The following is a 14,172-nucleotide window of genomic DNA, read 5'->3' as shown; positions in this document are numbered from 1 at the left end:
TAAATAGTATCTTGCTGATTGACTCACGGCCTGTTTGTTTAAGGATGTATCCCCTCCACTGCACACTATAACCAGATAGGTCCTTTTAAAAAAAAAAAAAGAATACTGATCTGGAAACCAGATGTTCAAAAATTTCATCACATTGAAATTCAAGACTTTCCATAATCTGATTACTAACTCTCTAACCTGAGCTTTTATTTCCCTCCAACATAAATTCTCCATCCATCTAGGATATTGCCTATACTATTCACAAAACAAGCACTCCTTAATACTTGCCTTCATTTGTTTCCTTTTGTTGTTAACCTCACTGAGAATGTCCTCTGTCTTCCAAAAACATAATCAAATCCTCTTCTTCAGGGCTCATGTCAACCCCATCTCATGAGTATATTCTTAGTCACCCTCACTAACACTTACCTATTGCTTCTCTCAACTTCTATGGCAGCTACTTTCCACAGAATTCATTTTGGCAATTAATCCCATTTTTCCTCCCATTGCTATATGTTCTATGTGAATGTCTTCCATAGTCAATGACAAATTCTCACATATAAAAATTTTATTATATACTCCTTTCACTATCAGGTATGGGTATAATGATCAATCAACACTTCAAAAGTGAATTATTCTGATCTCTCATAATTCATGTACATTTATATAGTATACACTTACATAGCTTACAGCTTTTCTAGAATTACAAGGTTACTATTCTAGGTTGTATAATCTGTTACACAAGACTAAGAATCAAGTCATAAGTTTTTTCTGTATCCCCATGTATTAGAAGCATTAATAGGAATCAACTGACTTTTCTACATATTTAAAATCTCTGTAAATAATATTTAAAGATTTTTTTTTTGTAAAGGCACAGGGTCTCTCTATGTTGCCCAGGCCGGTCTCAAATGATCCTCCCACCTTAGCCACCCAAGTAGCTGGGATGAGATAAAGATGTTCGTTAGTAGGTTTAAGTCCCATAAATTCCTTACTTTCAAAGAGAGAAAAGTAGGTTAGAGAGTAAATATTTTGGTCATGCACAGTGGCTCACGCCTATAATCCTAGCACTTTGGGAGGCCAAGGTGTGGATCATTTGATGAGCCCAGGAGTTCAAGACCAGCCTGAACAAAATGGTGAAACCCTGTCTCTATAAAAAACTGGCCAGGTGAGGTGGCACGCAGCTGTAGTCCCCACTACTCAGGAGGCTGAGGTGAGAGATCACTTAAGCTTGGGAGATTCAGGCTAGAGAGAGCTGTAATTGTGCCACTGTACTCCAGCCTGAGTGATAGAGCGAGATCTTGTCTTAAAAAAAACAAAGTTAAAGAAGAAAGAAAAAAAGTAAATACTTCATTTCATCTTTTAAAATTGGGCTTACAAATGCAGAATGACCTGTATTTTAAGAAGGGACTGAAGAAAGGTTTCAGAGAAGAAAAGAATATTGTCAGGATGGGGCAATATTTGCAGCACAGAATAAGGCAGAACTCTAGGAGAGGCTTCTTACGACACAGGCTGGCACTTCTCCCATCCCACCACAGAGAGTAAGAAGGAATTCATCAGAAGTAGCATAAGCCCCAGACATACGGGCAAATGCACATGTCCTCCATGTGGGAACTATTCCCACTTTGGCACTGAGCAAGCTAGTAAACTCAAGAGAAGTTCATATAAATTGTCAAAATGTTAGCAAGACCATGACTCCTGGATAGACAAACTGTTTTACTCAAAGTAAAATAAAATGCAGCCCTGAGACAATGTATGTATCCTATATTATCTTTTAAAGTGCATGTTTCTTGTGTATAGATTATCTCAATCTGCAATCATCAGAAATCCATCAAACAATAATTTTGATTAGAGATGTACTATGCTTGCAAACCCTTGTTTTTACTTACATTTCTGTAGCATTACATTGGCAGCTACACATGAATAGTTCATATGTGATCCACCCAAAGAAGGATGAACATCAAATACTGCTATCCACATTCTGTAGGGCTTGTGGAGTTTCCATTCTCCATGCCCAGATACCTAGTAATTTCAGTGTTGAAAATGGGGCCCAAAATCAGGTCTCATCACTGTAAATCTACGGAAAATGTCATAATATGGGGGTGGGGGAGGGGAGTAATATTTAAATGATAGTCAAGACATGTGAGTTTTATTCTTGATACTTAACTACCCCTACCTAGTAAGGCAACCTTAAAAAGATCACTAAATTTCTAAAGGCTTCATTTTTCTCACCTAAAAAAGGAGAAATCTGGACTAGATGTTTCAGACATTCACTTAAAAACAGTTATTAAGTCATAAAATATAGGCACTAGGAGATATGAGATAAATAAGACTAAGTTCTTTCCCCTAAAATAACTTGCTGGTCAGTGAATGAGACATGCACAGGAACAAGATAACCAAGAAACAACGTGTTAACAACAGAAGACAATAGATTTTAAAAGGGCAGAGAGGAGTAATTTAGCAAGGAATAGGGACGGGAATTAAAATCTGAATTAAGTCTTAGAAGACAGAAAATTATCCAGGCAAACAGAGGACCAAAGGACATTCCAATCAAAGGGAACAGCATAAACAAAACCTCAGAGTGGAAAAGCAGCATAGGTTGTAAAGGGAATTATAAACAGTTCAGTATTGTTGATACATGATTGTAGAGCAGAAGAGAGATGTTGCAAGAGTTGAAAGTAGAGGCCAGATTGAAGAGATCTATGATGCATTAAGGAAGCTTAACTTTATCCAGTAGGCAATGATGATCCAAGGCAGGGCTTTCACAGGGGAATGGCATAGTTATGATATAATTTTACAAAGATCACTTTGACACCCATGTGAAGAAAGAGTATGAGTGGTACAAACTAGAAATAGAGAAGCTAGTTAAGAATCTACAGCAGATATGACGAGGCCTCATTCTGGGGTGATTACAGAAAAGGATAATAGGTTCAAGAAATATGCAAAATCAGCAGGACTAGAAATGGATTGGGAGTGGGGTAAAGATGTGAAGAAGAAAACCATGTTTTTGATCAGGCAAAGACAGAACTCAGATACTGAGTATAAAGGAAGAAACAGAAAAAACTATCTTGAGTTTAGCTTAGGACACACCCGGTCAAAAAATATCTAGGTATAGATGTCCAACAGCCAACTGAACAGAGTAACCTAATGCTCAGGAGAGAGGCCCAGCCTAGAAATTTAAGTGTGGGAGTAAGCTGCAGAGAAGGTTGTAACTGAAATCCCAAAAGTCAAGGTGTCCGCGCAAGGGAAGGTACAAAGTGTGAAGGGTCTTCCACCAGAACCCTGTTAAATACCAGAATTGTGCGTTAGCCTAAGGGGTGGGGGGAACAGGAGAGAGGTATACCCCAGAACACAGTGGTGAGAGTAGTCACTCCAAGAAGGAGATGTATATCAACAGTATAAAATGCAGCCCAGATACAAATCCAGGAAAAATAAGAACTGAAAAATGTCTACTAGATTTACTGACAGGGTTCATGACATGATCTCCCAAAAGACAGCACCTTAGCATTTGAGAAAACAGCAAAAGCAGGAAGGTCATTCTTACCCTCCTCTCATCCTTCTCACCTGAGACAGGTCATAAAACTTGGCAATAATTTTTTTACCTTCCCCTGAAATACGTCATAAGATCCCCATATGAGAGATATCCACCCTATACCCAGAGGAAAGGAATATCCTTATTTCTGAAGAAACAGGGACAGAGAAAAGAATCTGACAAACAAGACTTACTAAGTTCCCTTCAGTTTATTACCATTATAATGCCTTAGTCCCTGTGACTATCCACCTCTTCATCAACCCTAAGCATAAAAATACCCAAGTTTGGCCAGGCATGGTGGCTCACTCCTGTAATTCCAGCACTTTGGGAAGCTGAGACAGGTGGATTACCTGAGGTCAGGAGTTTGAGACCAGCCTGGCCAATATGGTGAAACCCCATCTCTACTAAAAAAAAAAAAAAATACAAAAATTAGCCAGGCATGGTGGTGTGCACCTGTAATCCCAGCTACTTGGGAGGCCCTGGGCGACAGAGTGAGACTATCTTAAAAAAAAAAAAAAAAAAACCGTTTATGTGTGTTTGTTTGGGTCTTCAATTCCAAAGGCTGCATTGTCACATAAAAGTTTTATTACTTAAATTTTGTGTTATTCTCGTGTTAATCTTCCTTTTGTTATAGGAGCCTCAGCCATGAACCTAAAATGGGAAGAAAAGTATTTCTTTTCCCCTCCATTAGCAATTAACTGGTCACTCAATAATTTATTATAAGTAGTTTCAATCAAGTGAGTAAGGGAGGAAGCTAGACTGCAGTGAGATATGAAGTGAAAACAATGAGTATAAGACTAGCTTTTTGAAAAACTTAAATCAGGAGGGAAGCAATTCAAAATTTAATTAAGATTGAAAGTTCTCAAGCCCCTTACAGCTCTCATACTGTTTCTTCCATATAGATAAAAAGCCTATTTTTGTAAAATTTCATTAAAACCCATATTGATTAAATATGAAATAAAATCTGTAATTATCAGAAAAACAAGGGACTCGAATTGTAGCTAGCAAAGGGATACATATGTATATATGTATATACATATATGTATATATACGTGTGTATATATATAAAAAAACATTTCCCAACATATCTTAGAAATACCTTGTAAAATTATCTTTTTAAAAATGTACTAAAGGGGGCTAGCTAGGGCAAAGGGAAAAGCAACAGTGAAGTAACCCTCTCTTGCTCCAACTGTTCTTTCCTTAATTCCTCATAAAGACATTCTTCATTGCCCTCTGCCTGGAATATCCTTCTTCTCTGTTTTAATTTGCTTAACTCCTACTCACTCTTCAGGGACCTGCTCAAAGTCCACCTCAGAGAATCACAGAATGTCAGGGACAAAAAGGGCCTTACAAATCCACTGAATCCAAATGTTTCTAACATGCTGATGAAGAAACTAAATAAAGATCAAAGTTTCAGAGAATAACCTGCCCAAGGTCCTATTATGTGTAGCTTAAGGCCAGGTTGGAATTTGAACTTCTTCAACTAGTACCCATTTCGGTAGACCCATTACTTCCTCACGTTAATTGTTATTTACAGAATTTAAGACTGCAGTAAGTCAAGCGTTAGTGATAATCAATTTTTAAAAATTTATTTAGTGTAACATCCATGTTACTAATACTTTTGAAAACTAAGGAGCTGACCTACAACTGACTTGTTAGTTTGAGTCAACTACCTACAGCTACTTGATTATACAAGATTACAGATGTCAAATAATATTTATCTCGTGGATAAATAAGCTGACTGTCAGTCACTAAATAGGATCCTTCCCCAAGAGTGCAGCATTTATTTCAGCCTCTGCCAGTGGAAGTGTTGGAGCAGATGTTGGCAGACTGTGACATACAGTATGTCTTTAAAACTCGTTGGGGTGTGAAATTTCATAAGGTCAAAAAATGCTGCATTTTGATCAGCAGATACAAGAATTCTGTACTTTCATAAATTATTTCAGAAAAACCAATAACATTTGCTAGTAAAATAGATCAACTAAAAAGCTACACTGGCTTTAGGTAGGGCATTGAGATAATATATGCTGCTTATGTTCTAAAAGCTAATTTCTATCACTTTAAAGCAAATACTCACCCAAAAAGTCTTTAAAATGAAAATGTGTTCTTAAGTCAATACAAAATACAATATATTATTTCAGTTGACAACAGGGTTTAAAAAATAATTTTCTATTGAAAGAAAGCCATTATTATCTAATGAGCATTTTGGTGGAAAAGAAGATGTTTTTCTTAACACATATACTTCACAGTGATCTCATTTAAAAAAATATCTATATAAGAATCCACTGATATAAACAGAGAAAGGCTGTTTTTTTTTTTTAAGTTAGTATCCATATCGTTCAAATGACTTCACAAATCTTTTAACCCTTTGGTTTATTGTTTCATCTTTTTCTTAAAAAAACAACAACAACAAAAAAAAACAGTAGCCATTCTAACCCACTAACAAGGGCTAACCTGAATAAAACAATAGGAGTAAAAAAAGATCAGGGCTTTTATAATGGTAAAATAATAATACAAATAAAAATATTTGTAATATTCAAAGACTTATCTTCTTGAATTTTTTGTTATATTATTGCATTTTTTAGCTTCAAATATCCCTTGTATCTTTTTTTCCCCAAATGTGGCTAATAGATAACATATAACCAAAATCAAAATTAAGGATATTATCTCAGTAAAGATTTTAGCTTATTAATACAGACTAGCCAGATCTTAACATAAGTTTATTTAACTTAACGTAATTTAAAACACTTTAACAGTGTTTTAACACTTTAACACTTTAACAAATAACACTTTAACAAAGAAAGATTCTCTCATTGATTAATTAGTAAATTTGAAAAGTCAGAAGAGCCTGGTAATAACATAACAATAATAATCATTGTCATTATCATCATTGTCATGTTTCAGTTTATTTTGTGCTATGTTCATGCAAATACAAAATTTCTAAGTAAGTTTTAAACATTTTTGCTAGATATTTGTAAGGAAGAAAAATGTACGAACATAAAATCTACCCAGAAGATGATTTCTAACATAAATCACCTGTTTCTCATCACACAATCAAAAGAGCTAAGATTATGACAGGAAACTGATTAAAATGCATTAAGTACCACAACATCTTATAACCATGCTAAATCTAACAACCAAGTTCAAAGGTCCTTGTTTTTATTTTATAAAGAAAAACTTGAAGTATATATTTGGGGAATTATATTTATCACATTCAAGTTCTACATAAAAATATTAAATTCTACTGCATTGCATAAGACCAAATATTATCGATAACCTCTATGGTAAGGAATTGAAATTCTATCAAAGCTGAAAATTTCTCTATTAAATATAAACCCAAACTTTTTCACAGGTTTCTCATATATCTTAAGATATTTGACACATAAAATCATAAAAATAAATAAATACAAGGTGAATCAACAATTATAATTAACTTACTTGCCACTGAAAAGTTGTTGAGGGGATAAGGTAAATCCACATCTTGAGGTTTCTCTTTATATCCTATGAATGAGCCATCTGTCTTCAAAAGGAAATATCTTGGCCTCCAGTTTTTTATATATTCTCCTACATGAGGAAAGCACGCATGTTAATGCTGAAAAAAATGAACAGCAGCTTTTATGCAAAAAATAAATTATGGTACAATATATGTCCTACAACACTGGCCTCCAAAAATTTAGTTACGCAATTTTCTTTTAACTTAGCTTACAAAAGAAAATACATAAGCCTACAATTAAGATTCAATAAAAACCCAAACATGCTTTGTTTTTAATGATTTCACACTTTGATAATTCATTTGCACCATTATTCCTTCAGAGAATCATCTGAGTACACATTTTGTTCAGTTTTTCATTTTATCAGATGGTTGTCAGAGTGTATTTTCAGCTGCTTTACAAAGCCTTGGTAAATCATCCACACAATATCAATGAATTTCCATTAAAAACACTTATCATAAGAGGGGCAAGAAATAGATGTTTCTCTTCCACTAATTGTGCCTTTTTTTCAAAAAAGAAAGAAAGAAGTCTATTTTCATTAATAAATCTTGACTATAACTTATTTAAGCAAAATTTTATTGTTCTTCATAGAAAAATAACCTTTTTGCAATGCTGTACTTAAGAAAACGAAAGAACATGGGTTAACAGGGCTTTAAACGATATGCAAACTCACACATACACAAACATAATAACTATTAATATATGGTACAGTGTCAAGTACATAATAGTCAATAAATGTATACTTTATTAGAACTTAATATAAGGTACCACCTAGCCACCAAAATACACATTTTTAGCAACCACACTACCATTTGCTTACCTACTAAAGGACAACTTCTAATTTTAAGCAACAGAGGTGCTCCATGATGCTACAAGAGCTAGAAGGCTATCTGGTATTGATTCGGTTCTCTACTGGTTATTTCTACCTGCTGATTAAATCTCAAATGCTTAGGCAAAGAATTACAAAAAAATTGAAGACAGTTCAATTTTCCCGATAAATCAGCTTCTTCCTGTGACCCAAACTCAAACCCAACATCTGACGGTTCCCCTCATCACAGGTCAATACTGCCATCAAAAGTCTCTCTGATTGAGCCCAATCTAATTGAACCCTTAATATGTTATATCTACCCTTCTGTTAAAACTGTTTTTCCCCACTCCACTCATTCCCCACTTCCATCCTAATGTATCTATCACCTCCAGATTAATCTTGTGTGTACCACTTTATCACTTTTCTGCTCAAAATATCCTGTGACTCCTTACTACTTACTGTAAAGTGCAGTCTCTTACCATAAAGTGTAATCCAAATATTTTACTATAAAGGGCACTCTCACCCCAACATGTATTTCAGATGTGGAATCATTCCTCTCAATCAGCAATTCTTAAACTTCTTATCTTAGAACCTCTTTATACCCTTAAATATTACTTACAGCACCAACAAATTTTGTAGATTTTTATCTATGTTTACTGTATTTGAAATTGAAAATATTTTACAAATTTTTACTTCATTTGAAAATAAATGTATTACATATAACAAATAATACATTTTTATAAAAAATAACTATTTTCTAAAAAAAAAAAAAGAAAAACGCAAAGACTGGCACTGCTTTCCATTTTTACAAATCGATTTAATGTCTGGCTTAATAGAAGACAGCTGAATTTTCTTAACTGTTCATGCCTTCAAACTGTTGCAGTATGTTGTTTTGGTTTAAATTTAGGGGGAAAAATCTGGTTCAAACAGATATGAAGCTGAAAAAGGGAAAAATATTCAGATAGCTATGGATATCACTCTTTGATACTACACCAGAATTCAACAAGGGATAGTTTCTAAAAGGTTAGTTGCAATGTAGAATTTGAAACTTTATCAATGAACTTTCTGTACTGTTATGTGAAAATCCATTGATCTATATCGGACTTTGAATGAATCTGTAACACTGTATATAATTGTATAACATTATGCATTGGTCACATAGAAAACACTGGCTTATTGTGCTATGCTGATCTTCCTAATGTTGACACATTTCATTATACAATCACATTTGTTATCAATACCAGTCTCATGAAAAAAGTAAACATTGGAAAGCTGACAAGCTCATGACAACAGATCTATTTTCCTAAATTTAATCTTTGCTTAAAAGCTCAATTTCCATCAGTGACAGCATATACTGTCAGTTGTTTTCCTTGCAGTGATAATTCTCCACATGCCCAAGCTGGTACCTACCACTTAATGCTCACCCATGATTTATTAAACAAAAGAATAAATAGAGGATATGTAGATCAGTGTCTTCCACATAAGTAGGTAAGGGCAAAAAAGAAATTTAAAGAAAAAAGAAAAAAAAGTGATGCCCCTCTTCATTTTACTGAAAAAATATGGCCCTAATATTAATAAGCACATGACTTAATAAGCCAAATTTATAAAACTAGAATGCCTAATACACAATTCCCATGTTGAAAAATAAAATAATTCCTAATTGCTCTTATTTTTCCATTTATTCCCTATAAAATTCAAAATCATTAGGTATTAATTCTCCAATTAATGACATATTTAGACTTCAAATGCTGTACAGCAACAAGAGATGTATACTGGTACAATATGCTTTAACTCTGTCAAGGTAAATAACAATAGTTTAATAATTATACCAAAGAAAAATGAAACAAATCCATTTGAAAAATATAAAACATGGAATAACACCATTTATTCTTATTTTAAAATAGTACTGAATACACTTATTCAAGAAATGTAAAATTAAAAGAAATCAAATTTTCAATTCTAAGCATAATTTTCCTCTATGTACATCCTCGGATGAAAAACACAAAAACATCATTATATAAATCTTATATCGTTTTTATTAGGCCAATTTTTTAATTTTTAAAATATTTTCTGTGATCTATAGCAGGACTTCTGGTTGCCAAAAAGCTATTTACAAATAAATGTATTATGCATCCTTTAAACATAATACACTATGCCAAGACAGTGATATACTCACTCACATAGAAAAAAAATTTAAAGGTAAAGATTTTCCTTCTTGCTTAAAAAAAGTATTATTTCTCACAAACTTTCAAATAATTTTAAATTGAGTCAGTTAATCAACAATTATACTGTCACACTAAGCCAGAAGCAGACCTCAAACTTTCAATGAAGACTCCTGAATCTATTTTCTTGTCATTTTGCATCTATAATACGAACGAACTTTCTGAGAAGATGCTTAGAATGCATTCATTATTAATTTGTTACAGAGGCTGGACCAAAAAAAAAAAAAAAAGACAACTTAATAGAGCTTAATTCAAGCTTAATTCAAGTATTATACCAGCTTTCAGGTGCCTAACTGTTCAAAAAGGAACCGAACACTTCGTCTGTAGCTCAGAAGTTGAGGCAGTGAGAGTTCAGATAAGGCACGTGTTGTCAGGTTGTTCTAAAATATGGACAGAAAGTCCTAGCTTTTATGAGGCTAAGTACCCAGAACAAAGTACCCTCCCTGCCACCAATCCTTTTAAGACGGACTGCTAAAAGTCAATCTTATATTTTAAACACAGAATTTGCATCTAAGTTTACACATGATGCATTAAACCCAAATTGCATCGTACTTTTATGTTTATGGTTCATAGGTTTCAACTAATTTAAAACACAACCTGGTTATAATGGAAAGTCTTGCCAAAAAAGAAGCATTTATGATGTGCCAAGTATCCCAAAGAGATTGTTCTATGGACACCCAATATACATCTAAATAGTAATGGATAGTCAAGATAAACCTTCAGCAAGCACAGCAGTCACAACTGGTTAAGACTTTCAACCCAACCTCTTCTACTTTATATATATATATGTATCTTAAGGGGTGCTTCCACTTCCTTCTCACACTCTTTGGCTGGAAGCTATATCTATGTTGAAGTATGCTGTTATCAATACCAAAACAAATATGTTTCCCAACAAGGATTCTGGTATACTGGCTTCTGGTAGTGAGCTGAATGGTGGACCACTGAATGATGTATATACCCTACCAGGACCTGTGAATATTACCTTATGGTAAAAAAAAAAGAATGAGTATTATCTTATATGGCAACACATGTAATTAACGATTAAGGATTCTGAGAAGAGGGGCTACCCCTGGAGAATTACCTGGGTAAGCCCTAAATCCAATTACAAATGTCCTTTTGAGAGTAAATTGAACACACAGAGAAAAGGAAGGGGGAATGTGGCCACAGAAGCAAAAATTGGAACTATGGGCCAAAAGCCAAGGAGCACCTGGAGCCACCAGAAGCAAGAAGAGAAGACGAGTGGGTTCTCCCCTGGAGCCTTCTCAGGGAGTGTGAACCTGCTGACACCTTGATTTGTAACTTCTGGCCTCCAGAATTGTGGCAGAATAAATTTCTGTTGTTTTATGCCACGCACTCTTTATTAATTTGTGACAGCAGTCCTAAGAAATACAGCTCCTAAAACTATGACCAATGGCTTGCTAACAGAGCCAAAAACTACTACTTATTCATTGAGTTCTTGGCATAGGACATGTACAGATTCACAGTTAGTACCTTCTGAATGCAAAGAGGAAAATCCACATCACTACTGTAAATGGTACAGAATCCTATTTGTGAATTATGAGGGTGGAAGAAACTGTTTGCTAGAATTCATGGTTTTACTTAGTCCTAATTAACTTCAGATTCTGGACCTTTGCCACCTTTCTTACTTCACTTAATAACGTATTCCCTGTAGTTTGTTAAAACAAACGATCTCAATGGCTTTAAGTAAATTTTGGCCATAGAAAACATCCTGAATTTGCACAGCTGAGTAAAAATACTGCATTATTTTGGAACTCAGGCTTAGTCTTTTTTTTTTTTAGACAGAGTCTTGCTCTGTCACCAGGCTGGAGTGCAGTGGTGCGATCTTAGATCACTGCAACCTCCGCCTCCCAGGTTCAAGCAATTCTCCTGCCTCTGCCTCCCAAGTAGCTGAGATTATAGGTGCACACCACCAAACCACTCATTTTTTGTATTTTCAGTAGAGACGAGGTTTCACCATGTTGGCGCGGATGGTCTCGATCGCTTGACCTCGTGATCCACCCGCCTCGGCATCCCAAAGTGGTAGCGTGAGTCACCGCACCCGGCCAGGCTGAGTCTTTAATAACAACCTGACATGGGACCTGGTATGAGTTTAGATTCATGCTCACTTTCCACCTAAAACATCTGAATAGGATATTCAAATAGATTGTCTTTATCATGGATTATATACATTCAAACCAGAGCTCACCAATAAAGTTGACAGTGTTCACTTCCTACCATTCACCTGATAACATAAAACTGTATTTTTACTTAATAATCTTCAACCTAAATTAGTCCATATATAAAGATTTTATTTCATTATTCATCAACACTCTACTGAGAATCACATCTTGATTTTTTAAAAGCTGAAGTCTTAAGTGCCAGAGCAGAAGCCAAAAGCGTATGTCTCTGGACTAAACAGTGATTAAAATGTGCAAATAGTCTTTCATCTAGACTAAGGAATATCTAGATTTGTTCAGACATGCAAATGGAAAGACTCTCAGAAATAATTCAGCCTGGCCGGGCGCGGTGGCTCAAGCCTGTAATCCCAGCCCTTTGGGAGGCCGAGACGGGCGGATCACGAGGTCAGGAGATCGAGACCATCCTGGCTAACACAGTGAAACCCCGTCTCTACTAAAAATACAAAAACTAGCTGGGCGAGGTGGCGGGCGCCTGTAGTCCCAGCTACTCGGGAGGCTGAGGCAGGAGAATGGCGTAAACCCGGGAGACGGAGCTTGCAGTGAGCTGAGATCTGGCCACTGCACTCCAGTCCGGGCGACAGAGCGAGACTCCGCCTCAAAAAAAAAAAAAAAAAAAGAAATAATTCAGCCTTGTGACCTCACAAACAGATCATGTTGATGAATATTTGATTTCATTTTAAGGCTACATTGTGTTCCAGAACCTAGATCTAATTCTAACTTCATGAAAGGTAGAAAGATGTGAGGTGAGCTGGGTACTGGTTGAGAATACTGAAGAAATACTCATCTCTACCTTCAACTGTCATGGACTATGCTAAAAACACAATCAGGCAGATTCACTGAGATGTAATTAAACAAATATAGATACAATCCAATTGAAAAGAAATCTATAGAACCATAGCACTGTTTTTCACAAATCCCATAAAATTCATTTGAAATTCATTTAGTTCACTTAGAATTCAACTAGAAACAACACAATCACCATTTTAAAAATATGCTTCTTACCTAAGATAAAATACAAAAAAAAATCAAGACCCTAATTATCAAGAGTTGTTTAGCAAACAAAAATTCTAATTTTCCGATACAGGTGCTAGCTTTTTAAGATACCAATGCTCACTCATACTTGTTGTAACAGGCTTCAAAACTAATCACTGCATAAGGAAGAGGGTGGGAGCATCCTCACATGTATGTCAGGAATAGATGTTACTGTTTTATCATAAAGCTAAAACAAGTATAAGCATTCCTCAGAATGCTGTATTTTAAATATTTAATTTTCATGTTTAATCACAATCAAAGTTACAAAGTTTTTACCATGTATGATTATTTGTCCTTATACATCTCTGAGGGAAAAAAAAAATGTATAGTTTTATCATGTATGATTATTTGTCCTTATCCATCTCTGAGGAAAAAAATGTATAGATTACATCTATACTTAATGCCTATGTTAATGAAAAAATAACCTCTTTCGCAATCTTTATTATTTACAGAGGGAGCGAGTCATAGAATTTATGCCAAAAAAAAAAAAAAAAGAAGTTGGCCATACTGTCAATGTGAAAAGCAAGTGATCACATTTTCAGAACAAAATAAATTTTAATTTAAACAAATGCTATGTAGTGTAACAAAAGGTACAACAAATTGTCGTGATCAATATGAGGTCAATAAACTTCTCAAATTACCCTTCAGTTTCTTTCCCACTCAACCTCATCATTAAAATGCTCTAGGTAGAACAATGTAATGGTTAAGAGAAAGGATTCTGGAGTCACACAGCTTGGGTTTGAATCCTAATCATATCATTTATTAGATGCACGAACCTAACCTCTCTACATCTCAGTGTCCCCATCTGAAAAAACAGAAATCATAGTTTTTATCCACCGAAAGGGTTTTTGTAAGGACATAAAGTAAAAGCCCTTAGAACATTACCTGGCATATTTGAAGTATTTGA

General features: G+C 34.9%; 1 protein-coding gene across 6 annotated transcripts in view; it reads right to left on the bottom strand.

Annotated features, from left to right (window-relative positions):
• AKT3 (AKT serine/threonine kinase 3) overlaps positions 1 to 14,172 on the bottom strand; it is a 372,395-nt gene that overhangs the window by 208,468 nt on the left and 149,755 nt on the right. For 5 of the 6 annotated variants that reach the window (XM_033199702.1, XM_033199704.1, XM_033199705.1 and 2 more), the window contains exon 3: positions 6,953 to 7,078. The exons of the other annotated variant lie outside the window; for it this stretch is intronic. In XM_033199702.1, coding sequence (XP_033055593.1) covers positions 6,953 to 7,078 — 126 coding nt within the window. The remainder of the gene's footprint in view (positions 1 to 6,952; positions 7,079 to 14,172) is intronic. 6 annotated transcript variants of the gene reach the window in all.

Source organism: Trachypithecus francoisi, unplaced genomic scaffold, assembly GCF_009764315.1.
Source record: "Trachypithecus francoisi isolate TF-2019V2 unplaced genomic scaffold, Tfra_2.0 Lachesis_group5, whole genome shotgun sequence".
Taxonomy (NCBI): Eukaryota; Metazoa; Chordata; class Mammalia; order Primates; family Cercopithecidae; genus Trachypithecus; species Trachypithecus francoisi.
This window is presented reverse-complemented; position numbering and strand designations above follow the sequence as displayed.